This window comes from Scatophagus argus, chromosome 10 (genome assembly GCF_020382885.2).
Source record: "Scatophagus argus isolate fScaArg1 chromosome 10, fScaArg1.pri, whole genome shotgun sequence".
In the NCBI taxonomy this organism is placed as follows: Eukaryota; Metazoa; Chordata; class Actinopteri; family Scatophagidae; genus Scatophagus; species Scatophagus argus.
The window spans coordinates 22,577,975-22,605,382 of record NC_058502.1 but is presented as its reverse complement, the minus strand read 5'-3'; the positions used below and the strand labels follow the sequence as shown (position 1 = coordinate 22,605,382).

The following is a 27,408-nucleotide window of genomic DNA, read 5'->3' as shown; positions in this document are numbered from 1 at the left end:
TATTATGATGATGTGACATTTGTTGCGGTCCATAGTGAACAAGTTTTCAAACATGTTGAGAGCAAGATTTGGAATTTCATGGAATCACCACAGTACTTCCTTATAATGTTGTTTTGTTTTGGGATCTGAACCGAGGTATCTGCATTGTACACTATATATCTATAAACAGGCTATATACAGCATTTAAGGCTTTTTGTTGTTGATTCCACATTCAAACAAATGCATCATGAAAACACTTTATTCAGTTTATTTTTAAAGGCCATCAAATCTTCAAAGTTTGAAAGGACACTCCAGTTGAATATCTACATACATATGTATACTCCTCTCTGACTCACAAAATCAGGTTTGTATGTATTCAATTACCGTACAATTTAGAAATGTTAAAAATAATTTTCCTCCCTCTCTTTCAACACGTCAAACACAACAAGGCCACCAGGGGTCGCCAGATGCTTCCTGTTCATCAGTAGAGTCACTTCTTGATGACACATAACAAACCCTCCCAACATAGATGAGTGTCATTGTGCTTGTGGATAGCAACCAAGGAAGACACGGATGAGGCAGTATGAAACATTAATCGTAGAATTGGTGCTTCAGAGCATTTGGATTATCATTTCCAACGCAATTCTCCACCAATTTGTAAGTAAATAATGACTTTTATATATATATATAAATAACACTAGAGATTTTGTGAGAATGCTCCTTGGCACAGAAAGCTGATTTAGACTTGCTTAGGGATAGTTTACATGGTACAGTGACACGGGCTGTGTTGGAAGGTTTATTTTTTTTCATTTTAAATTAGCAGGTATAAAATTTTATAAGTCTTATGTGTTGCAAGGTTCTGCCGGATATTTTGCACATCATCATCATCATTATTATTATTATTGTTTCTGTCATATTAATATCCTTTTTCATTTAATATTAAGAATCTGTTCCTATTAAGAATCAAAACTGACGCATCATCTCACATACTGACATGAATAATGCTTGTCATTTTTGTTTCTGTGGAACATTTAAGAAAGGAGGCGTTAAAGAACAAAGAGCACCTTGCCCAATTGTAGAGCTTCCTCTCAGTGACTGTGGTGAGTTTGACCTGAGGGTCATTCCTATGGTGGCCAGCCAATGCCTGGCCATGGGCAACGGTTCGATAAAAGCCCCACAGGCTGAGGAGAACAGCTGCCTGGCCTCCATCCACACAGACACTCCGGGCCTGGACACAGATGCCCTCAGGTGAGAATCAAACCTATTATGGAAAACATATTGTTACATCAGTCTCAAGAACTTTTATGCGCTTTTTTTCTTTTCTTCTAACTGAATATGATGAAAGCCACTTAGTATATCCAATATTGTCCTCTGTATGATTAGTAAGTATACTATACTTGTGTATTTAAATAGATTTAATAGTATTTAAAGACAATAGATCTATTTATCAATGTAAGAAATAACCTGATGTGGATCACTGTATTGTAAATGCAACAAGCTGGACATTCCATTGAAGTTCCAAACATAGTTTGTGGTGGCAGCACATAATTTTTATTGTAGTGTGGAAAGTTTCAATAAGAAATCTTTTGGAATATGGATAATTTCATAGGCATAATTAATAGATCTCTTGTTCACACAATGAGCATCGCAAAACTTCTACTTCCTGCACCTGATTTAATCAGTGCCGGGCGGTCATTGATCTTGCTTATGTGTTTTGACCTGGAAAAATGCAGAAAAATGCTCTGGAAATGGCACCAAGTCCAGTTTCTGATTACAACTGAAGCAAATACAGCACGCAAGCAATTATAAATACACGTTTTCTTTATAACCAAGATGTTCTCCAAATCTGATAAGATCTTGTTTGTTGTTGAAAGTGCCTCACATTTCTTTCATCATTTAAAAATTATTACAGAAAGACTCATGTTAGCAATGTCTGATCTGCCACTCTCATTTGATTAGATTTAGGCTCAAGAATGACATGCATCAGGTTAGGGAAATAAATAGTTTGGGTCTTAAAACTAAGCTAAAACTAAGCGCAGGGGCATCAGGTATGAGGAAGCTAAGTAGGGTGGGGTGGGAATTAGCGGTTAATTAGTTTTTTTCTGAGTCATGTTTCCATCTAAATCTTTCCAGCAATTTATTCATTGGTCCAAGTTATATGTGATCAAGCATACCATTTCTTGCTAGATGTTTTCCACACCTGTGTCCTACAGCAAATACTGAGTTTGTAGGCAGTAGACTGTCTCTGTGAGGCTGCCTTTATGTGTGTTTGGTAATTGAACCAATTCTGATCTTCAGAATGAGAATTTCCCATCTAGAGGCAGAGCTGGCACGTCGGGACCAAGAGTTCCATGCCCAGGAGCTGCACTTACAGCATCTCCAGAGGGAACTGGAGGCCAAGATCTCACAGATTGACAAGCTCCAGGATGCTATCGGCTACACCAACAGTCTGGGCCGCTCACAGCCTGCCCTATGCCACCGCAGCCACCATCGTTTCAGTGTCATCAACCAGGGTCCCAGTCGCTTCCACAGGGTGGCCGTAGAGGTCCACCGCAGGCTCAAAGCAAAAGAGGGTGTCTCTGCTGAACCCACCTCAGAGACCTTCTGCGGTGGGTTGAGAGCAGCACACATCTCCATCACAAAGGCTGTCCGCAAAGACTCACAGTAAGTTAAAGGGACAGACATCCTATCTAGAATTGAAAGGTTAGCTGTTTAGGTGGGTGGTGTGTGTCAAAGAACGTCCACATGACTGCCAGAACCCAAGGTTTCCCCACAGAACACTGCATTGTAAACAGATGATTAATGTTATTCACTTTACCTCTTAGTGGTGTCAATGCTGTGGCTCATTGGTGCATACATATGAACATATACACTCAGGAAACAATTCTGTGCTTGTTTGCATCTGGGGGAATGTAAACAGCAGCACCAAAATGGCAATGATAATACTGTTGACTTTTCACATTAAATGCTGGACACCAGGAAAACATATCCCATGAGCTTTGTTCACTTCCCCTCATCCTGCCAGGTCCCTGCACTCTATCAGTTCAAAGCATGGTTCAACCAATCAAGTGCCACAGCTTGATCTGTGATGTCGTGGTGAGTATAGGTCTCTGTAAAGATGAGGGCACAACAGTCTCTGATTTTCCATTGCCTGGCCAGCCTCTGTCCCATTTTGTAACACATACATGTGCAGCTGTCACTTTTGATACTTAGAACATTTAATGTCTTAGGTTATATCTATACTTTAAGACTTACAAAAGTGCCATTCATATGGGTGACTCACTTTTAGTTATAATTTAGCACAATATCTTAATTTAATTATAATTAATTATGGTTTTGGTAATTTTGACAATACTGCTTTTTGGTGGGAAGTTGTGACATGTCCAATGTGCTACATTGTTTAGTCTTCCATTATAATGAACTACATTTCATATTAATCTTAGTTTAGCTGTTTTTCAGACTATATCTGAAAATGATGTGGAGAAGACGGAGGTGTCACTTATTAATAGTTGTTCAGGATGAAAGGACAAAATAACCGTCCTCTGAAACTGATGTTGCATGAAACAAACAAATCTCCGACTAAATAAATGAAGTAAAACCAACTGACATGTGAGGTGTCAGCCAAAAATAAAAATAGGAATATTACAAATTGAATATGACTGCAACTGAATTTGCAGTTAAAGTGCTTTTGTATTTACGATTCAATTTGATTCAATTTGATTCAATTTAAACATAAAGCAGTGCAAACTCAGACAAGATATCTACAACTAATTTGCAAATCAACTGGACACATAAATCTGTCTCACATCCGGTAATAGCCAATCAGCATCAAGCAGCACTCTTTCAAAGCACCTGGACATTTCTTTGTAAAAGCACTAATCAGAGTCACTTATAGTGGAACTAGGAAATGCTCTTTTACATTAGAGGAAATCAGCAAACCCTTCAATAGCTCAAAAATTTAAATTGTTGTCATTGCTGCTGTCACAACAGTATGATCAATTGTGATCAATCCAAACATAATATCACTGGCTAGAGAGAATATACAGCTCTGGCAAGCTTTTGTAATATCCCCACATCTGAAAGACTATATTAGCATGGCAGGATAATAGAAAGAAATGGAGGGAAACAAAAGGCCATGGGATCTACATGCAGGGTCTGGGTCATTATGGGCTTCAATTACACAACCTATGCTGCCTCTCTTGCCCAGTTGTCTCAGACTCATTCAGCACTCTCATTTTCATTGAATGCACTTGCGCATCATCTGTGTGATGTGGTAATGAGGGATTCACACAAACACACAGCCAGGGAAATTTCCAGAATAAATTTAAACATTAGTGCAGTGGCTTAAGCCCATCACCTAAATTTGTAAGATGCTATCGAAGTAGCAACATACCCAATATGCCTAATAAAAACCTCACAGTATTCATACAGTGTTGTTACGATCACATTTGTTATTAAAAATAATCCAAATTCTAGCATTCAATTTAAGGTTCCTCTACTCCTGGCAATTCAAGTTTAAATACCATGATGTTTGCAGCTGGGATATGGCTTGTACCAGCGGTCCTGGTCAAACATGAGAGCATTTCTTTAGCATGTAGGTTTACCAGCAACCAGCTGTTGGTCTGACAATTATCATTCTCCTGCATCACTATAAGGATATTATTTAATAAAAAGTAGGAATTGATGGGCTTGCTCTCTGATCTTGCCGTATTTGGCACAATCCAGTGTTTATGGCTTGTAAGAATGTTTTAAAGTGTTAAACAACATATATAATACTTAAAAAGACACTTTGAGATAGCACTAGGAGAGATTTTTTTCTTAGAACGTTCTGTTCTAACATGGCACATGGTTGGTAGATGAACTGCAGGTTTTTGATTTTAAACAAAGGTAGCTCATCAGACAACTGTTGCTGGCAAATGTGATCAACTCTAGCTAACTAGTTAAGTAACTTCAACTCTGTGAGTTGAAAATTCCAGCTGACCTGTAAAGTAGAAAGCCAGTGGTTGATTATATTATATATATTATATAAACGTTTCTATGTAATGATGATTGCTGATAGTGAAAGAACATTGTAAATCTTTTTTAGAAATTAGCCTTAGTATTATTTAGTACAATATTGTAGAAACATACATAAGGCCGTCTAGATACTCACTATGTAATTCAATTCAATTCAATTTTATTTAAAGTGCCAATTCATAACAGAGTTATCTCAAGACACTTTACAGGTGTGTAAACAACACATTCAAAAAAAACAGGTCCCAGGGTAAAACCCCACACAGTCTGGCCGTAGGAGACTAAATGCTTTGGAACCTTTTGCAAATGGTTTTGTGGATGCGGTGCATGATGCAAATATCCTTGATGGAGGGAAAAGAGACCCCGATGATCTTCTCAGCTGTTCTCACTACCCACTGCAGGTCCTTGTGATCTGCTACAATGCAGTTCCCTCTGCTTCCTCAGGAAGTGTAGCCACAGCTGTGCTTTCTTGACGGTGGAGGTGGTGTTGAGGGGTCAGGTATGGTTCTCCGCCAGGTCAACACCAAGGTATTTGGTGTTTTTTAATGATTCCCACAGAGGGACTGTCCATTTTCACAGGAGTTGTGGTCACTCTCTGCTCTCCTGAAGTTAACAACCAGCCTTTAGTCTCTGTCCTCAGTGCTGCCTTGTCACCAGCTCGGAAAGCTCCTCAGCAGTGTGCGCACTTCTGCAGTCCCAAGGTGTCCCCAGGCCAGATGGGATATGTTTTAGTTCTACCTCAAGGTCTCCTCCCAGTTGGATGTGGCTAGAAAACCTCCAAAGGGAGACGCCTTGGAGACATCCTAGCCACATGCCTGAACCACCGCAACTGTTGAGCTTCTCATCCTATGTTAAAGGCTGATCTTATCTTATCTTATATTAGCAAATCAGTTCTGCTCTCAGTCACTCAACATTCTCAGACTGCTCTCATTCCTTCTCAAATTGGTTCACACAGTCTTCTGTTAAACCATTTAGAAATATTAGTTTGTGTCATTGGTGCTACTCCAACTTCACAGATAGATAACAACTCCATTAACACCTTTAGTACTCCCACATTGCCCCTCACCCATGATGTCCCTAAAGGCTCAATTCTTTCCATTATTGACATTCTTCCACATGGACATATAATTTGCAAGCAGGGTCTTGAATTTCCATGACTATACTGATGCCACACAACATAGACAGCAAGCTTTCCATCACTTCATCCAACCTGACTGACTGTTTACATGATATTAATGCTTGGATGACCTGCACTAACCTAAGCTTAATCAGAATTAAACTGACGTTATATTATATATTGTCTCAGTTTGAAAAATCTCTCATTTAAACTTCTCCATCCCTGGTTTTATCACATCCTCTATTGCTAAAGTCAAAAATGTTTATTAATATTTTGGATTTCCCTCTCTAGACTGCATCTTTCCCTGTCCCATTCTGCTAAAGAGATTCTAATTCATGCTCTGATCACATATAGACTTGCACTACAATAAAATGTAGCTGCCAGAGTTCTTAGCCCCATCACAGCACATCACACCCACTCTCCAGAAACTGCAAGGTCTCCCAGGTAAATATCATATGCTTTAGCATCTGTTTAAATGTACTTCTTCTTGTTTATAAATCTCTCAACAGTTTAGAGCCTTTCTACCTATCTCCATAAACCTACTCGCAGACTAATTTCCTCCGATGTCTATCGTCTCTCTACTCCAGACTCTTGCTTGTGTGCCTTCCACAGGATGTGTGTCACTGCACATCTGTTGCTTCTTTCAAGTCACAATTGAAAACAGTTTAGGCTAACCTTTCCTGATGCATCATAACATGCATCACATCCATCCAAATCTGGTTGCTCTTCCCCCCTAACCACCAACAGCTCTGAGACTCCACTGGTAATAACCATGTACAACTCATAGCATCAGTACTCCCTTAAAATAATGATGTTGGCTCTACTCACAGGACTCCTCTCATATTTCTTCAACTGTCCAGTTGAGCACTATAGCCAAATTAATTGTCTCACTTGCTTTCTTACTGGGGAAACATTGATTTCTTGTTCCAACAGACCTTTGACCTTCAGAACTAGAATGTGACCTTATGGTTCAGGACAGAGAGTGTTATACGCTGTACAGATTTAAACTCCACTGAGTCAAACTTTGGCACTGTTTTTTTCTGCTTCATCTTTCCATCCCAGCACAAAGAAGCTCATTAATGATGCCATCATGAAAAATGACTTTCTAAAGAAGTTGGAGCCGCAGCACATGAGGGAGATGGTGGACTGTATGTATGGGAAGGTTTACACTGAAGGACAGCTCGTAATTCAGGAGGGAGAACCTGGAAACTACCTCTATGTACTGGCAGGTCAGCTCGGCAAAATCTGATGGAACTTCCTCTGTATTTTTTGATTCGTGAATTTTGCAACCCTAGTTGCCAGTTGAGATTGGTCAGTTCATCCTGACATGCACAACTGTGCTAAAATGAATGGCAAATTGAGAAGTCAGACTTCTGACCATATGACAAATTACACAACTTTTAGTTATCTTGTAATAAATACATGTATTTAATAAAAATATAGATGATAAAACAAATTTGATCTGAATGTTGTGTTTGCCTCACTCCAGAGGGCTTGTTGGAGGTCATCCAGAATGGGAAGCTGTTGGGGGAGATGCGCCCGGGCACAGCTTTTGGAGAACTAGCTATACTGTACAACTGTAAGAGAACAGCCACTGTTAAAGGTGAGTGACAGCAGCATTTCCTTAAAAAAATCCCAAGTTAATCAGTCAAGGTTTTAACATGTCTCACCTTTGGGATTACAATACATGCATACATTTGCTGGTGCATAAGCGCATATTGTGTGTGTGTTTGGCACATATATTCTGCTGCAGTATCCACAGAGGGAGTTATTAAATATACTTTAAAATTACTCATCCATTTCTTACGTACTGTGTGGGTGTGTTGATGTTTTCATGCTTACGAGCTGATGGTTGAATTAATATTACATTGGCAAATGTCAGCTGGGATTCACTCCAGCTCCCTGCATGGGTGAATTGAATTTCGCCATTTTAACCCTAGAACACTAACGTCGGGTGATTTTCACCCACACAATTTTGAAGTGATCGAATTTTACAACCAAATGAAGGGATGTGTTGATACTTTCGACCAAATGTGTGCTCAGTACAGCTGTGAAAGAAAAACCAAGAGGTGGCCACTGTGTGTCCTATATGGCATGATGAACGCTGGTGTGATAAACTGTATTTTATCCGAGATATTATATCGGGTAAAATATACCCAACGTTAGTGATGGTGTTACTAATTTTAACGTTAGTGTTCTAGGGTTAAAGGCAATGACAAGACAAGCAATTTGTCACACAGTGTTGATGCTATTCAGAGTTATCAAGTGTCTTGCACAAACTGTGTACAGCTGCCAAGATAAAGTAAAATTTGGATGTTTAGTCATTTAGATAATACACAGAAAATAGCAAAAACAAACAAAAAAAATACACCTACATGCACAAATTTTCCTAGACATGGTATTAAATTCAATCTTTTCTTTTAATTCTTGGCAATAAAGCAAACAAGGTTTATACACAGTGGAAGCTAGTTATAATCTAGTCATTACTACAATATGTGCACCTTACCAGAACTTAAAGATGAATGTTACAGTAGCACAACCATCTGAGATACCAAGAACATATAAAAGGAAATCTGACCTAAACCATCTCCTAAATCATTTGTTAGTTGATCAACGTAATTTTTTTTGTCTAAGCGGTAGGGGAAACTAAGTTTAATCCAGTTTATGTAGAAGGACCCTTAACTAGCCTCTGCAGTGATGATAAAGCAGAGGGTTTAATGATTAGAGGGTTAATGCTTTCACTCTCATCCAGCTGTGTCCCAGTCTCACATCTGGGCACTGGACCGCCAGACTTTCCAGACCATTATGATGCAGACTACACAGGCCAGACATGAGGAGTACTTCAGCTTTCTGCGCAGGTACAAAAGCAACTGACTGGCTGTGTGTGTGTGTGTGTGTGTTTTCTGTAAACAAGGGTTGGAGTGGCTATGGACTTTGCCACTCCTGCACCACTTGCTGAAGAGGCTTAAGGATGGTTTGCTGCAGTTTCACGGCTGTATGGCCATTTCAGACCTCTGCAGCTCTCTATACCGTTGCCATTGCCCTACAATTGCCATTTTGCCTTTCAGTATTCACTCAATAACCCATAATGACAAAGTGAAAACAATGTTTCTAGAATTTTTTGGCATATTTATTACAAATATAAAATTGAAAATCACTGGTGATCATTGTTGCAGACATCAGTAATAAAGGTGTGCATTTGTTTCTCTACAAGTGTGTCTCTGCTGCAAGGACTGCCTGAGGAAAAACTCGCCAAGATTGTTGATTGTCTAGAAGTGGTGAGTATCTGCCATTTCACCATAATTTTTTTCCTCATGATCCTCATTCCTTTTATTGAGTTCCAAAAAATATCGGCTTCAGACTAAATAGTTTTAGATTATGTCAAAGTGGAGAAGAGGATGACTGACCCCCTGTCTTTTTAGGACCATTTTGAGAAAGGGGAGCATATTATTCGAGAAGGTGAAGAAGGGAACACTTTCTTTATTATCTCAAAAGGAGAGGTGAGATATCTGCACATTCTTGGGCAGGATGCCCTCATAAAGCTTTAATATTTTCATATGCATTCTAGTTTGTACTATTTATTGTATATAAAGATGCATGACAGGAAAGATCCTCAAAAGTGAAGCCAAAACACCTCAAGAGAGGGACTTTGGGGACAGCAGGGGAACATAGGGGACTTTGGTTCAGGTGGGTGTATGATTGGAAACTCGATCCTGCAGCTCCACAGCCCAATCACTATTACGAAGTCAAGGGCTTCAAATGTGCAAGGTGGTAGTGCTCACATCTTGAATATTTTGGCTTCATTTTTGTACAGTGGGAAGAAGATCTTAGTCAGAATTAGAATCAGAATCAGAATACTTTATTGATCACTGGGGCAAACGTGATTGCAGTGTTAATGTATTTCAATGGTGTGTATGTGACTGACAGCTAAGCACTGCTCACAGTTGGGTCAGATGGGTGAATGGGAGGGAACTCAGTGCCACAGTTGTACCCATCTGGTCACTACTGTTCAGACTCTGGCTCCAAGTGTCACCAAATCCACAGAAGTTTTGAGGTGTTTTTTTTCCTAATAAATCAATAGTTTATTACATTTTAAAGTTTGTTAAAGTTTATCAAAAACAGTATTGACTTGGGGAGGTTTAGTTTTTTTGTTTTTACTGATTACGATCAGTTCTCTACCGCTTTGACGAGATTTTTATTTGGGTGTGTTATATTTTATAGAGAGAGGAGAAGTGCTGTTATGTCGATTATATTTCTACAGTCTTGTAACACGAGGTACACGAGTACAGAGTAACTACAGATTACAGCCCTTTGAATTAATCATTGCATGTGGGCATAGTGGTTGCCACTGAGTCAAAATGAAATACGTACCAGCACACACACATTTAAGGAAATACTGGTCACTGTCAATAAATCCATCAGTAAAAGAATAATTGTCTCAATTCCATGATTACAATAATAAAACAACAAGCAACATTTCAATACTGATGAGTGAAAAAATAGTTGTTTCTGTGCCTTTTTCTAACGTTTACTATCTGTAGGTCATAGTCACTCAGAGCACAGAGGGGTTTGCTGAACCACAGGAAATCAAGACACTGAGAGTTGGAGACTACTTTGGAGAGAAAGCTCTCATCAGGTACAAACAGATTCACTTCGAAGAACACAGTAGATGGTCTTAAAATTTTAAACTTTTTACAGATTCACCCCAGTGCACAACACATCTAATACTCCAATAATAAACAACTTTTAATATGAGGGACACAGACTTTCCTCAGGCCATGAATGTACTGACTGAGAGGAAGAAGCAAAGTTTACCGCGTAAAGTAGCTCAACAGCTCTATGCTCCCCCTGCTGGAGCTCTCAGCTAACTACAGATACCATTCATTCACTCGAGAATGGCATTTTTATGAACCCTGCTGCATATAGAGCCACAACACTTTTACCTGCAGTATGTTTTCAGTCCATCACACACAAACTATCAGAATCCGTCTCACAGAAGCTCACCTGCATGCTTGTTGTCCTCAGCAGGATCTTGAGTGGGCACTCACCTTCGATGGTGTCTGGCACTTTGGAGAAGTGTTCTCTTCACAGATAAATCTCAGTTTTCATTCAAACTTGACTGAATAAAACTCAATTCAGTTCAATTCAATTTATTTATATAATTCACAACAAAAGTTATCTCATGACACTTTCAGTTAGAGCAGGTCTAGACCAAACACTTTAATTAAATTGAAATAGAGAACCCAACATTCCCTCTTGAGCAAGCACTTGGCAAAAGAGAAAAAACTGCCTTTTAGAAGGCAGAAACCTCAGAGCAGACCCCGGCTCAAGATGGGCGGCCTGCCTTGACCGATTACGTTGAGAGAGAGAGAAGGAGAGAGAGAGAGAGAGAGAGAGAGAAATGGTGGCAGCTGTACAGAGTTGCAATAGAATTAAAACAGATTATGACTAAGCAGTAGTAATCGCAGTTGGTTTCAAGCAGGACCACAGCAGGAGGTCCAACCATGATTCATAGGAACCTGCGAGATGAGAAAGTACAAGGAGTCCAGGGAAGAAGTTGAGTTAGTAACGTGCATTAATGGGACATAAATGTGTGCAGAAGGAGAGGGAGAGGAAGAAAGAGCTCAGTGCATCATGGGAGATCCCCTGGCAGTCTAAGCCTATATCAGCATAACTAGGGGCCGGCCTAGGCGAACTCTAACTATAAGCTTTATCAAAATGGAAAGTTTTTAGTCTACTCTTAAATATAGAGAGGGTGTCTGCCTCCCGGACTGAAACTAGAAGATGTTTCCACAGTAGAGGAGTTTGATAACTAAAGGCTCTGGTTCCCAATCTACTTTTGAAGACTCTAGGAACCACAAGTAGCCCTGCATCTTGGGAACATAAAGCTCTGGTGGGATAATAGGGAACTATCAACTCTTTAAGATATGATGGTGCCTGGCTGTTCAGGGCTTTATATGTGAGAAGAATTTTAAACTCTATCCTGGATTTTACAGGTAACCAATGTAGAGAAGAGTACAGAAGAAATATGATCCATCCATCCATTTTCTATACCGCTTATCCGTCAGGGTCGCGGGGGAGCTGGAGCCTATCCCAGCTGACTACGGGCGAGAGGCAGGGTAGACTCTGGACTGGTCGCCAGTCAATCGCAGGGCCAACACACAAAGACAGACAACCACACACTCTCACACTCACACCTAGGGGCAATTTAGAGTAGCCAATTAACCTAATGTGCATGTTTTTGGTATTGTGGGAGGAAGCCGGAGTACCTGGAGAAAACCCACGCAGGCACAGGGAGAACATGCAAACTCCACATAGAAGGGCCCAGACCGGGATTCGAACCTGGAACCCTTTTGCTATGAGGCGACAGTGCTAACCACTGCACCACCGTGCCGCCCAGAAATATGATCTCTAATGAATTGAAAGTAATCATGCAGCAGCATTCTGGATTAGTTGGTCCCATTCAGTATTGCCATTGTTAGTGTTCATCTGAATATAGTTGATTTTATGGGATGATTAAACACAGTGTGTTTAGCAAGACATACTTCATCATATTGCTGAAATTACTGTGTGTGCATATGGGTTGTGTTGTGTTTCTTTGACTGAAGTGTACATGTATGTTCACAGTGAGGATGTTCGCTCAGCCAACATCATCTGTAATGAGAACGACACACACTGCCTGGTGGTGGACAGAGAGTGAGTAGCTGGATTTTGTTTAAATGGCGTGTTATTATCCACAGTTGGACCCATATATTGGACCCGTCAGTTGAAGGTTAAATATATAACATTCACTGCCACTAGATATCACATGAAAACAAATGCACTTGTCATGCACTCGGTGACATGGGAATAAATGAGAGAGCGCATCTGAATACACACTGCTCACAAAACTCAGATTAAATAAAATAAGGAAGCATGTCCATGCATTTAGAATGCAGTGTCACCAAAGTCACATTTGGTGCAATGGTCAGATATTGCAATACTTTTGTGTATATAGTGTATCTGATCAGACCAAGACAGTAAACTGACTAGTATAACACCCAGTAATTTGGTCTTTGTGACCTGCTCAACAGATATCTCATCTGCAGACAACTTACGTGGAGAGGTGATGGTCAGTAGAGTTAGATGTTTAGCCAATGTTTAGTAATAATTTGTTCATTCTCATCAATGTAGTAATGGTCCGCTAATCAATATCAATATCAGTCCCTCTCAGCTCTCAGTGCATTACTGAAGAATAGAATAGAGCTGACTCATCTGCATATATAACAACATGAATATTATTAACAAGGTATAGGAGGCCTTTTAATAAAATATAATATAAAACTGGGCCCAGGAAACTCCAGTACTTTTTTGCTGCCAGATAGAGTGCTCACTGTGTCCTGCCAAAGGTAACCCTCAATCCAAACAAGAGCTAAACATGAAAGCCAAAACATTTAAGCTTGACAATTAGAATTCTATGATCAGTGACTGCAGAAAATTCCCGTCATCCATACACGTAACCATTGATCAGATATGGTTACTGATGCAGGGGTAGTACGCTGTCCTGGTCCACAAGCATGCTGTGCTTTTGAAAATAGTTGGTTTTTACTAAAATAATTTAACATTATATGTTAACACTGAAATCAAAGTTGTTCATGTTTTTGTCCCCTCTACTCCTCTCCAGCAATTTCAACCAAATGGTGGGAACATATGAGGAGCTTCAGGCATACCTAAAGGAATATGTGGAAGAACTTTCCAGGAGTGATGAGAGGAGAAATGCCCTGTGAGAGTAACACAACAGTTAGATAAATGTTACTTAAGCTTCCCTGTGTGATGATAACTGAGGTGACTTGGATGTCATATAGGACATTAGTGCATTTCTAGTTTTAGTGGTGATAAACTGATCTGAAGTCTAGCTTACAAATGAGTCAGCTTAGGGCTCAAAGCAAGAAAGGCTCAAATGTATAAAAATTGTATGGCCTATGTTGTTCCTCTCTCAGGCCTCACTCACCTCAGATTGATGCTGCAGAGGCTCAGGAGCTGAGTCGGCTGAGAGAGAGGATTGCTCTCCTGCCTCCACACCAGCCTTTCCAGGAGCTTGAGGTCATAGCTACACTGGGTATGGGAGGATTTGGACGAGTGGAGCTGGTGAGCTACAGCAACACTATCCCAAAATTATAATGAGCATCACTAATCAGGCCAGACTTTCTCTCTCTCTCTCTCTCTCTATATATATATATATGTATATAATTTGTGTGTGTATCTCAGTTTTTCAGCTTCTCTCTGCTGTTTCTCAGGTAAAACTCAAGGACGAGGACATCACGTTTGCTCTAAAGTGCATTAAGAAGAAGCACATTGTGGACACCAGACAGCAGGAGCACATCTACTCTGAGAAAAACATCCTTCAGCAAACAAACTCTGCATTTATCATCAGGTGTGGTCCACACACAACTTTACACATTCAAGTTTCTTTGTTTCACAAAGAGCGAAGTGTTACTTTTAAAGCAAGCCCACTGTGATAAGATTGATAAGAATATGTGAACATATTTCTCTGCTTTCTATAATCTGAGTAAGTGCAAGCATTTGGATGTTAAACAGAAGAGGTTAGAGAATGGGTGAGCTACCAAACAGACCAATCTACCACAAACCCCCTTAAGGAGTAGATAATGGTCAGTGTGTTGGTTTCTCACTGGAGTTGCTAAGGAACCTGCACCAAGAATTCTGCTGCACTGAGACTTGTCTGGACTATGACATTAGAGAAAAAAAGGTGTTGTGCAAGCAGTCAGTTAAAGACAAAGTTCAACCTAAATGTGATGTTCGAGCTTCCGTTTATTTCACAAATGCATTATTCCTCTTGCCACTCAGTTCCTTCCTTTTCAGTCAAGAAATGGGGTCACACTGTTAAATTAATTCTAAAGATATTGATATTGACATTGATTATGGAGACTGCATCAGGTGTCTAGGTGCAGTACTCAAACAAAGAAGTGCTTTTTGGCAGCATCTAGCCTGCCAAAAAGCAAAAGAACTAGAGTTTGCCTTATCACAGCACCAGATCCATCTCCTTTCCTTGACTAAAATGAAGGATGATCCATAGATTTATCTAGAAAAACTAGACACCGGCCCAAAAGATGGTGCTGTTTCAGTCCAATGAGACTTGCTTGCCAGGCACTTGCACCAAAAAAGTTTTCTGGCCTCTGGTTGTGACGCTCACTGAGTATGTGCAGTAGTGTTTTGCTGTCCTTGCCTGCAAGTTCCCACTCAGCCAATCAGCTTTTTAAATAGCTTTAATCGGCTAAGCAAAGTTTTGCAACTATAAAATCGAAAATTCAGTCTTTTTGCAGTGATATCATGAGTTGCCACACTCAAAATTGGAAGCAAGATCAATGATGAAATGACTGTCATTTCATGTCATTGTTTCATGTCATTTCAAGAGATTGCGACATTGATGTTATCTCTTTTTATCTCTCTCTCTATTCCCCTTTGACTGCCCCTTTCCACTTTGACTGCTTGGTTCCTAAGTATGTTGTTTTTACGTTTCCTAAGTTCCTAAGTGTGTTTTCACTGCTTTACAAAGCTAAAGAAACAGAGTAGAAGAGGAAAGTTGAATTTGTTAAGTTAATACAGAACTGCTAACATTGGTAAAATCGGAAACATTAATAATATACCAGGCTAATGTTATTAAATGTAGTAATAATAAGAATAATAATAATAGCAAGAGTCTTTTGGCTGTTTGTGCATCTATTTCAGGTTATTCCGAACATTTCGAGATAATAAATTTGTCTACATGCTGCTAGAGGCGTGTCTTGGTGGAGAGCTGTGGACTGTGCTGCGGGACATGTGAGTGTAGGTCCTTTTGCTAGATTCATAACGACTACAAATAAAAGCATTCAGGAACTGATATTTAAAGTGTAACTATCAGGCTGAAAAACATTGTTTCACTGTAGAGAAACAGCAGTGTTTCTTCATTGCTTTGGCAGTTTGAAAAGGCAGCGTGGGATAGTCAGACAGTTCGCTACAAATCTTGTTAATAGACCTCAACAAACATCAGCCCACTTTAGGATCCTATTAAAACTTTAAATATGTGTCTGCAAGATAGATAGATAGATAGATAGATAGATAGATAGATAGATAGATAGATACTTTATTGATCCCGAGGGAAATTCAAGCACCAGTAGCCCATTACAGCAGTCTAGGTCAGAAGTAAGCAAACAAACAACCAAGTCCTAACTGTTAGTGGAAAAAATAGAAAAAATAGACTAAACATACTAAATAAACTAAATAAACTAACATATGCTACATAAAGTACAATATGTCTGTAAATGTAGATGCTATATTATACAGGAGTTGGTCTACAGAAAACAAGTTGTACCTATGTGGTGGAACACTGGTAAGCTACAATAATGTTCCAAAGCACATGTCCCAAGGCTACAAACGACATATTAAATTATCAACTTTTAGCAAATTAAGACTCTGGTGATGTGGTATGTGGACCTTTAATGACAGGCCAGAGCAAATCTCTTCTAATTGGAATATGAAACTAACTAAAATGGGTGCATTTTACCATCTGCAAATGAATATACATTTCCATCCTTTACTTTTGTGTGAATAACAGTTAGAGGTCCTAATTCATCGATATTCTTAATTGCAGAAGTACAGGATACAACAAGCGCACCAGTGAAACCTGAAATGATGGGAAAGCTTGTGGAAATCATGATGGAAATATGATATTTCTGTTTTCCAAACGTATCTTTAGTGGATGCTCACTGCTTTATTGTATGTTTGTAAGGTCACTGCTTTAAGTCAGCTTCCATTATACTTTACATTTTATTCCATCTTAGTCAACCACGAAATAGAGTTTTGCCATAAATTTTAGGTGTTTTCACAGTATTACATTCAAAACTGGTCTAATGGACTAAAGGTGACGTTCATTCTGTCAGAGACACTAAACAATGGTATGTAATGAAGGTCTTATGTACAACAATTGCAGCACTGGATAAAGTTTAATCCAAGCCCATCTGTATTATGGACCCAACACATAATATTTCTTGGTGTATGAACAAAAACAGCTTTTTCTTCAGCTATTTAAAGAACCATTGGGGCCTGGAAATAAGAGGGCTGTACCTATTTTTATTGATTTGAAACTCTAAGGCTGTAGCTAATGGGATTAAGATGAAGCAGGATATGTTCTATAACACACTGGGTCCACAAGCACAAACATACACCCACTTCAAAGAGTGTAAAACAGTAGCGATTCCTTGCCTAATGACAGTCCTTCCTGCAAAGCCATGGAAGAAGAAATCTCTGGTGGAATGGCTTTGATGCACTCTGGAGGGTTCATTGCAGAGAGATACACCTGTGGAGTGGAGTGGAGTTACAGGCTGTCTGTTTCAATTCACAAACGCTGAGGATGGTGCAGGGCAGCCATGCGTGATTCAGATGCTCCTCCGCTGAGGAACTAGGGAGTATGACACTGGCCTGGCTATCGGGATTGCTGACAGCTGCTCTTCCTGTACTCAGTCCAGGAGTCGAGGGATCAGCAGTTTCAAAGAAAGAGAACTTTCGCTCAGCACGATGTCTCTCTCTTATCTAATGGAGAGTAAGTGTGCATCCAGTCAGTGCAGCAGCCATCTGACTATGTTCAGAAACTGCTCTAAATAGACTGCTGTCACTTTCTTGTCTCTCTGGCCCATGACATGCTGGTTCTGCAGCAGTGGAGTGAAATATTTAATTGCGTTGCATGCAGTGAGCAATTCCAGTGCATTTATGTGTAAAGACGGGACTTGGTCACTGTCCTGCTGCAGTGATCCCAGCAATCAGAAACTGGCTTCATGGAACCCATCACCAAGTGAAAATGGAGCATGAACAGCCAGACTGCTAGTTACCAGTATGGCAGTCAAGGTGGAGAAGGGAGTTCCTAGAGTCAGCTGGTTATGCACTTAGCAAGCCACCACCGCCTTCCACCTCCTCCATCTGTGGTAGTGGACTGGGATGACCTGCGTGGCTTAACTCTGACTCATGACTCTGACTCATCAAGCAAGTGCATGATGTCCAAGGCCTCAACAACCAAACATGAGTCCTGTATCAACCACAGCTGCAGCAGCTGTCTCTCAGCCTGAGAGGGCACAAAACAGGCAGGATTCCTGAGGTGTGAGAGCCAGGCAGGCACTGAAACTCCTGATGCAGGCACTGAAACTCATGATGCAGGCACACCAGACAAACTCAAATACCACTCACTGAAGACAACATTCTTCTTGCTCTTTAGGTTTCACTTTCACTTTTCACTTTCTTCAAGTACTTGTAGTGGTGGCTGAAAAAAAATTGGAGCCAAATGAACAGTCTGAAATTTATTAACAAAGTGATCATGAGGGGGCCCTACTGCAGGTGGGTGTGGATTGAAGTTTTTTTTCAGTGCTGGATAGACATACATTGTAAGTAGCAATAACCTTAGCAGATGAAGCCAATATGAAATAGAACAGTTGACTGCACATGAGAATGCGAAATAACTTAATCCCACCTCAACAATTTTCCCCAGAATTGTTTCATTGTCCTCTGAAACATACATTACTGTATGCTATGCTATCAGATGATTTGAAAGTTACTATAAATACACAAAAAATTGGGAGAATACTTCATAATTTCCATGTGCCTCTGCTACACATTAAGTTAGGTTTTCCTAGGGTGCCCCATTGGTTTAGTTAAGGTGCTAAATATGAAACTGTTTAAACTTGACCTTGTTTCCTATTATCTCTGTTTATTAATAATATTTTGAAAATTTGAAAAAACTAAAAAAAAAATTCTTGAAAAGTTCACAACTGATGTTGGTCTAAATCAGGCCCTTAGACTGCTCTGTGTATATTTGTAGGATACATTATCCCATTAAGTTGTTGATTTCTTTGTAACCTGCCAGGAGTTATTTTGATGATCCGACAGCCAGATTCTGTACCGGTTGTGTCTTAGAGGCCTTTGATTACCTCCACACTATGGGCATTGTTTACAGAGACCTGAAACCGGAAAACCTTCTATTGGACACTGAAGGTTATGTCAAATTGGTAAGACACTTTTATAAATGTTTGTTTTTGTGGTCTCCTTTCTTTGTTTGGTGTATTATTGTTACCTGTGTGGGTGTTTTCTCCCACACCCCCAAAAACATGCACACAAGGTTAAATGGCTACTCTACTTTGCCCCTAGATGTGTGTGTGTGTGTTTGTCTGTCTTTGGGAGTCAGTCCTGTGATTGTAAGGTGACCAGTACAGGGTGTACCCCACCTCTTAGCCATAGTCCGCTGGGATAGGCTCCAGCCCTCCCACGACCCTGACAGATAAACAGCATAGTAAATGGATGGGTGGACGGATTCCTAACACCTCTGTATTTTCTTTTAGGCAGACTTTGGCTTTGCTAAAAAGATTGGGCTTGGAAAGAAGACCTGGACATTCTGTGGTACTCCAGAGTACGTAGCCCCAGAGGTCATCATGAACAAAGGCCATGACTTTGGAGCAGATTGTTGGTCCTTGGGAATCCTCATATTTGAACTCCTCACTGGGAAGTAAGTCAGTAAGACAGGATCTCTTACTATTGAGATTTGCAGTTGGAGATGACATCCTTAACGGCATAAAATCTAAATTATTTCAGAAAGAGAGAGAGAGAAGAATTTTCTGATTGTTTCACTATGGTTACATTCTTAAGCATGATGGGACATGAATCTGTGCAGAAGGAAAGGGAGAGGAGGAGAGGGAAGCTTATCGTATCATGGGATGTCCCCTGGAAATGAACATGGCCAAACCTCTGCACAACCCTCCAGATTTTGCATGTATACAGTCACAGTGTAGGCTTCATCCTTGTAGTGCATCTGTTCAGCCTGCATGTCTGTGTGTGGACAGACCTACATCTCTTTATGACAAAGAGACAGCAAAATTGGTTGACCTCTCACTGTTATTGGTTAGGGGCTACATACAAAGGCTGAAACACCCCCACTCTGAGAAAATAAGGAAATACAAGCAGATGCCCAAGTCTCTGCAGATAAAGACACCTCCACACACATAATATCTAGTAAAGTAAAGTGTTTTGTGTGTATTGTGTGATAGTTGTGTTTGATTACCCATTACAGAGAAAACAGTCTGGCTCTTGTATTGCAGTATTGCACAGTGTTTATAAAGCAATACTTCAGCATTTTGGGGAATACATTTGTTTGTTTTCTTTCAGGCAGTAAGATGGATACCAATCTTATGTGTGTGTGAGCTAAAGTCAGATGTTTTTAGCCTAGCTTAGCATATGTACTGAAATCAGGTGGAGTTTGCCTGGCTCTGAGCAAAGTTCAAAAACATGCATGTGAGAGTGATTTATTGTTCTAATCTAATTGCGGAGAGCAAATAAATATTTTTTCTAAAATTATAAACTCATTCTTTGAACAGTATAGTTTGAGAGTTTATCTTTCCAACTAACAGGAGATTTGAAAACCTGTTTTTCTTCAAGCCCACCCTTTGCTGGCTCAGACCCCATAAAGATTTACACCATGGTCCTCCATGGAATCGAGAAAGTGGACTTTCCCAAAAAAATAGGAAAGCGTTCAGATGACCTAATCAGAAGACTCTGCAAGTATGATGACTCACAAACCATGATCAGATATGATGACAGTACTGCTTAGTGTTTCTTTTTCAATAGAACATCCACAGGCTTATTGAACTGACATTAACATAAATGTCTCTTACTTGTCATCTCAGGCTAAACCCAGTGGAGAGGCTGGGAAACAAAAAGAATGGAATCATTGAAATTAAGAAACACAAGTAAGTTTTCTTTCCATGTGATATTATCCTTCGTTTCTGTGACAATTAAAAAAGCTGCACAACAAAAATTTCCACATCAGTATTCATAATTTTCCTGTGATTTAAACCTAAACTTTAATGTTATCTGTGATGTTATAAACAGAAGTGTATGGTATTGCTTTCTAGTATAGCTGGCTTGGTCGGTTTGTGCTCGGTAAATTGCATACTACCATTTGCCATGCTAATTTCTCATGCACCTGTAGTTACAAACAGATACATTCAGTTCATCATTCGCCAAAAGCAGCTGGTGTTACGTCATTCGTCTACATGCAACAAAAGTCAGGGGTCACAAGAGAAATGGGCTCAAGTTAGCCTGAAAGCTGTTCAGTTAAAGTCATAAAAGTCAGTAAATGAAATAGCTGAAAACATAAACTACCCTATTTGTGTTAAATAACTTATACTGCTTAATGCCATGCTAATTACAATCTACCTGCCATCTCTGTGGTATCTAAATCACGATACCAAATCTAACCATATGAAGATGATCTTGGCACACTAACCTGCTTGTGCTGCTACCAGAAGACTCGTGTCTGTCCAAGCGCTGTCGCTATCATCTTTCACCCAACAGTGATGTGGTTAAAGGTTCTAGTTTACAGAGCACAGTGGGAGTTGTAGTTTCAAGTCCAACTTTGAGATTTTGCTTGTTTTGTAGGTGGTTTCAGGGCTTCAACTGGGAAGGTTTGAGGCACCGCAAGCTGGTGTCTCCACTGAGGAGAGAGGTGGGATTATGTCATTTGTTTCTCAATGATGAAATGAACAGACATAGGCAGACAGTCCCACTGCACATCTAACTGAATTGACAAGTGTATTAAAATGGGATCAACTGCTTTTATCTCCAGAATAATGACATAATCGGGCGGCACGGTGGTGCAGTGGTTAGCACTGTCGCCTCATAGCAAGAGGGTTCCAGGTTCGAATCCCAGTCTGGGCCCTTCTATGTGGAGTTTGCATGTTCTCCCTGTGCCTGCGTGGGTTTTCTCCGGGTTCTCCGGCTTCCTCCCACAATACCAAAAACATGCACATTAGGTTAATTGGCTACTCTAAATTGCCCCGAGGTGTGAGTGTGAGAGTGTGTGGTTGTCTGTCTTTGTGTGTTGGCCCTGCGATTGACTGGCGACCAGTCCAGGGTGAACCCCGCCTCTCGCCCGTAGTCAGCTGGGATAGGCTCCTGCTCCCCCGCAACCCTGACGGATAAGCGGTATAGAAAATGGATGGATGGATAATGACATAATCAAGAAATTATTTGTGACAAAATTGAATGGAATGGAATCCATATTGAAGATGAATGAAGAATTAAGTACAGGACTTTGGCAACAGAGACCAGGGTACACATTGTGAGTGTTGTCAAGTCCAGTTTCAACTTTTTTCCCTGTCTTAACTTTTCTTGGTCCCTTAATAGAACCTTAAAAAAGATCATTATTATTTAGTCACCATGAGTGGATATTGTAGGGAAAAAAACAACTGTAAACAAACAACTGTAAACAACTGTAAACAACTGTAAACAACAGAGACCAGGGTACACATCGTGAGTGTTGTCAAGTCCAGTTTCAACTTTTTTCCCTGTCTTAACTTTTCTTGGTCCCTTAATAGAACCTCAAAAAAGATCATTATTATTTAGTCACCATGAGTGGATATTGTAGGGAAAAAAACAACTGTAAACAATTTGTGAAGGGGTTTAGGATCTTTATCTACCCTAATAATTTTTAATTATCTTATGATTTGATTTTCGTTGTCCACTTTCTGCAATGCGCCAGTTCTCTGGCAGAAACCACACCCACAGCATGATGCTACCACCACCATGCTTATCAGTATGTACAGTGGTGTTAGTAGTAAGAAGAACGTCTCACTTTTTCATGTTTTCTCCTCCAAACATCCCTCTTGTTGTAGCCAAATGTATGAAGGACACCAAACTGTTCCTGACAGTTACATTTTTCACATGGAAAAATATATGTGTTATACATACCCTTATACGACTTGAAGTGGCTACATGACCATAATAAGGATGTGCACCGACAGATAAAATCCAGCTCTGTCAGTGAGGAAGTTGTTAATTATCCCACCCTGACAAAATGTATTGATTTGATGATGGTTTTTGTTGTTTCTACAGCTGAAGGGACCGATGGATCACAGTCACTTCGACATGTTTCCTCCTGACACTGAGGAGCCTCCTGATGAGCTGTCTGGGTGGGATAAAGACTTCTGAGTACTCTGAGCATATTGAATCTACAACCAGCAACAGTGAATCTGACTGAATCTCAAGCTTCAGTGGGTTAGAAATCCAATACATAAAGCTTGTCAAGTTTTTCCACTCTCACTGCAGCTTACTGTGCTCCAGATGGATCACTATCATGATGATGACTTTTTTGGATAATGTTAATTGTAAAAAATACAAATAAGCATCATTATATTCATATGAATGAGGGAGAGATATTCTCTAAAAATCTTGTTGTAGTATGTTTCCCTTCTGGGTATAATAGACCCCTTCTGTATTTACAGCTGCATGTCTAATACACTGAAATTCCTAGTCAAACCTCAACAACTTGGGGTGATTTTGTACTAGATAAAACTTTTCACATCCTCAATCAGCCCTTTACCACTGCAAGAACCGAACAAACTGCAGCATCAGAGTTCCCATAATCTAAGAAGTACTACACTGAGTTTTCACAGTATTTTACAAGTATATTTCAGGTATCAACTATGTTATTTTTATTTGCTGTTTTGTAGGTGAGTAAAATAACCAATTAGGGGCTTTTTTCTTTGTTATGGATTGCGATCCTTTATTTTTCTGTTGTCTTGTTTCATCATTATACATTGACTGAATGACATGGTGGTCCAATGGTTAGCGCTGTTGCTTTACAGCTAAAAGGTTCTAGGTTTGAACCTGTCAGCTGGACCCTTCTTTTTTGTTTTCCTCAAATTTGTATGAGTTCCCTCTGGGTTCTTTGGTCCCCTCCCCCCATTCCAAAACATGTAGTTTAGGTTAATTAGTGACCCTAAATTTCTTGTAGGTGTGAATATGAAATGGTTGTTTGTCACTGTGATGAACGGGTGGCATTAGATGGAATAGGCTTTGGCCCTCCTATGACTCTACAAAGGAAAACAGAAAATTAATGGTTGAATGAAATCAGACACACAATTGCTGAGTTCTCTGGGCCATTTCTTGGTTACAAACCTCTTACTCCAGCTTAATGAGGGACCTAAAAGTACCTGGAATTTGCATTTAGTATCACATTTTAAGTGGTGCCCACATTTAGCTGAATTAACTTTTTGTGTTTTGCCTTCTTTTGTGTTCCAGTGAGTGTTATGCCCCAGTGGGTGATCACATTTGTTCTTGAATTCCACTGGAGGTGGATCCTGGCACACAGTGTGATCATTGTTTTCCTCCCAGAGTGAAAGAATACTGTGCAGTCTGTTCAAAGTTGGAATTCTGCCACAGAGGTCTCTCAGTGTTTGTTGGGATATTTGTCATTCCCACAGGACCAAGGGCAGTATGGTACTCTGAAATTAGATGTGGGAAGTAGGCAGCAAAAAGCATCACTGTATTCTATTTGGAAAAGTCAGAGTTGTTGTACTGTACTATCCTGTATTCACTGATAGAGCCAAATGGTCGATAAAAGCACTCAGCATCAGCATCAATATGTATTGACAAATAAACAAAATTCAGCTTTTTCAAGAAAAATGCTTATGTAAAATGATTATTTTCTTTTTTTTATGATTTTGATAGTAAATACGGTGACACACATTGTATTAGACAAATAGAAAAGTAATACCAAGCAGTAATACGTGGAGTCCATATAATCACGGCTGCTTTACAATGGGACAGTTGTCAATTTCAGTCAGTTGTATGGTGTTTTGAGCTTTGTGAACCCTGAGATAGTGATGTCTTCAAGTTATCTTCATATATAACAAAAATCCTAAGGTACAAACTGGGGAAGAGAAGTTTGAAAACATGCAGTTGTTTACCAGTCTGACACATAATGCAGAGTTGCATTATAAGAAGATTATAATATATACATTATAAGAGTCCTAAAACAAATCAAAAATGAATCTCTCATCCTTTAAAATTGCTATTATAATTATGTTTTTAAGATTTTTTTAAAATATATTTTTATATTGATTGCATGTTTAAACGTGTGCTACTATTCAGTTGTCCTGTGTTTGATGTTTGCTTCTTTCTATAGTAATTAGTTGCATTTTTAGTTTGAAAGTCTAAGTAAAAGTAGTAGAAAACAGAAATAAAACATGCAAAAGAGTCAAATATATATAAAGCAAAAGCAAAGCAAAGCAGGTTCATATATGAACCCTGAAACTTTAAACAGGAAATTTAGTTGAATCCGGTGATTTCACTGCCAAATCATCAAATAGAAGGGGAAACAAACTGAACTATATATATGCAAACTGAACATAATACTGCTAACAGCTCCCAATCAACCACTGAAGTGACTTACTGCTTGGCCCATTAAAGGGTTACAGTCACTCCCTGAATCAGCAAAAATGATCCAGCCTGTACAGTAGACCTTAGTGGGTTGATTTACAGCAGAATAAAACTGCTAGTGAAAAAGAAAAAGAAAAAAAAACAAGAGAAATTGGTTTGGGAAATTATTACCATTTAAAAGTAGCTATATCATTACTTTTACACACAGATGTTGTAATCACACAATAACATTAATAGCACCATTGAAATTATGAGTGTATTATTGCTGTTGTAGAAGCTATTTTAGCGCTAATAAACTGAACTAAAATGAATCTGATATAACCTATCTATTATAAATCCTGATGTTGTAAATGATTTCTGTATTTAGTGATCCATGTTGTCATAGTGATTCACTGCAGTACTACAGCATTAAACACATGAATCACGATCAATTTATTTTAGTGTCTCTGTTACAAATACCAACAGTGAAATGTGCATGACTTCCAGTTTGAATAGATAAAGACTATCAGTGTTTCACTCAGTGCGGGTTGGTGTTGGGCATCCTGAGTTTGCCCTTGCTATTGTTCCACCCCCACAGCCACTTTTTTGGGTTGTAGTTACTCACTTTGACCACCTGGGGGCAGTCAAGACTGGTGATCATTTCATTTGTACAGAGCAACAACAACAACAAAACTATCAGTGTTCACAAAACACTTGGTATGAATAAGGCTCTCATAAATGTTATTTCTAAGACATGAATATGCCTATTAGCTTTATTAACATGTATGATTTTTTGTCAAAAAGTATAAGCATAACCAATAATGGCTCTGTTCCATCTAGGTAAATCAGTAAGGTTTGACTAGCATGCACCATTGCATATAGCCTGCGTAATCCCGTATTTGCATTCTAGTTTTTTGTTTTTTAATACATTTGAAAGTCATGAGTCAGTGTTCAGAATGAATTGTACCAACCCACAGTACTTGAGAAAACGACTTCTGTGGGGGTATGGTAACACCACTTAGACAGCACAAGCACTGCACCATAATACTAGAAAATACTAATGGTACTTGTTTATTTTTGTTAAGATTATGACCAGAATTTCAAATGTACTGGACGTCAGTTTGTGGTTGCTTGCCATAGCATAGCAATTTGTTTTCTATATGTATTTATATCAATATATTGTGGGGGACATTTGGAGTCATTTTGAGTGTAATTACTGCCTTGTTTGGGAATGAAAGAGTTAAGCTGTCATTAAATTCATTAATTACAACCTGTGTTTTACAAGTCAAAATGTTTCAGTTATGGTTTTGAAGGTTACTTCAAAGTCATTACCAAAAAAAAAAAAAAAAGACTAAGCGGCAACGTGCAGAAACTTGTATTATCATATGGGACAAAGGTTTCCCCTACCCTGTAACATGTGCCTGGAAAATATCAGACTTGATTTTAATGTCTAGTGTATTATTTGTTTTCTATTGATCCTAAAGCAAGGCATGTCTTTTATTTTTTCATATACATTTCCTGGCCATTGAATAGATGAATATGCTATTGACATAAGCTTCATTAAATCCACTCCTTTCATTGCATTGGCCATGGGGTTATCATATGGCCTATAAAACCTTACCTTCCATATTTTTATCTAGTCTTTTTAGATATTTTAATAGACAAGACACAAGATAAGACAACTTTATTTGTACAGCCCATTTTTACAAGCAGTTTGTCTCAAAGGGCTTAACATAACATCAGCAACATCCTCTGCCCTTCGACCCTCACATCAACTAAGGAAAAACTCCCAGAAAAACCTTTAACAGGAAAAAATGGAAGAAACCTCAACAGAGGAGGGATCCCTCACCCAGGACGGGCAGACGTGCAATGGATGTTGTACAGGCTGGAAAGCAGTTAACAACATGGAAAGAAAGATGGGGAATGTTCAGTCAGGGGAGAGCTGAAGGAGGCAGCTACTGGTGGGCAGGCTGGGCCGTAATAGTATGCTAAAAGTTAAAGAACTTTATAATACACACTATGGGAGCAAGTCATCTTACACAAAATAATTTCTTTTCATTTAACTTTATTTTTAAAAATAAATCTTA

General features: G+C 39.3%; 1 protein-coding gene across 1 annotated transcript; it reads left to right on the top strand.

Annotated features, from left to right (window-relative positions):
• Window positions 1-525: 525 nt before the first annotated feature.
• On the top strand, window positions 526-25,454 carry LOC124066337 (cGMP-dependent protein kinase 2). The gene is made up of 20 exons (XM_046402623.1): window positions 526-636; window positions 1,016-1,227; window positions 2,278-2,643; window positions 7,172-7,338; window positions 7,599-7,712; window positions 8,862-8,967; window positions 9,324-9,387; window positions 9,532-9,609; window positions 10,651-10,745; window positions 12,737-12,805; window positions 13,773-13,871; window positions 14,089-14,236; window positions 14,386-14,522; window positions 15,836-15,925; window positions 18,996-19,137; window positions 19,468-19,631; window positions 20,558-20,680; window positions 20,806-20,868; window positions 21,560-21,626; window positions 23,015-25,454. The coding sequence occupies exons 1-20, from the start codon at window positions 553-555 to the stop codon at window positions 23,108-23,110; spliced, it is 2,484 nt and encodes an 827-aa protein (XP_046258579.1). The 5' UTR covers window positions 526-552; the 3' UTR covers window positions 23,111-25,454.
• The last annotated feature ends 1,954 nt before the right edge of the window (window positions 25,455-27,408 follow it).

What these genes read in the sequence shown, in the direction of transcription:
- LOC124066337 (XM_046402623.1), top strand. Translation starts at nt 553, where the DNA reads ATGAGGCAGTATGAAACATTAATCGTAGAATTGGTGCTTCAGAGCATT. An exon ending in CTGGACACAGATGCCCTCAG is followed by an intron (nt 1,228 to 2,277) that starts GTGAGAATCAAA and finishes TCTGATCTTCAG; the next exon opens with AATGAGAATTTCCCATCTAG. An exon ending in TTGTTGATTGTCTAGAAGTG is followed by an intron (nt 9,388 to 9,531) that starts GTGAGTATCTGC and finishes CTGTCTTTTTAG; the next exon opens with GACCATTTTGAGAAAGGGGA.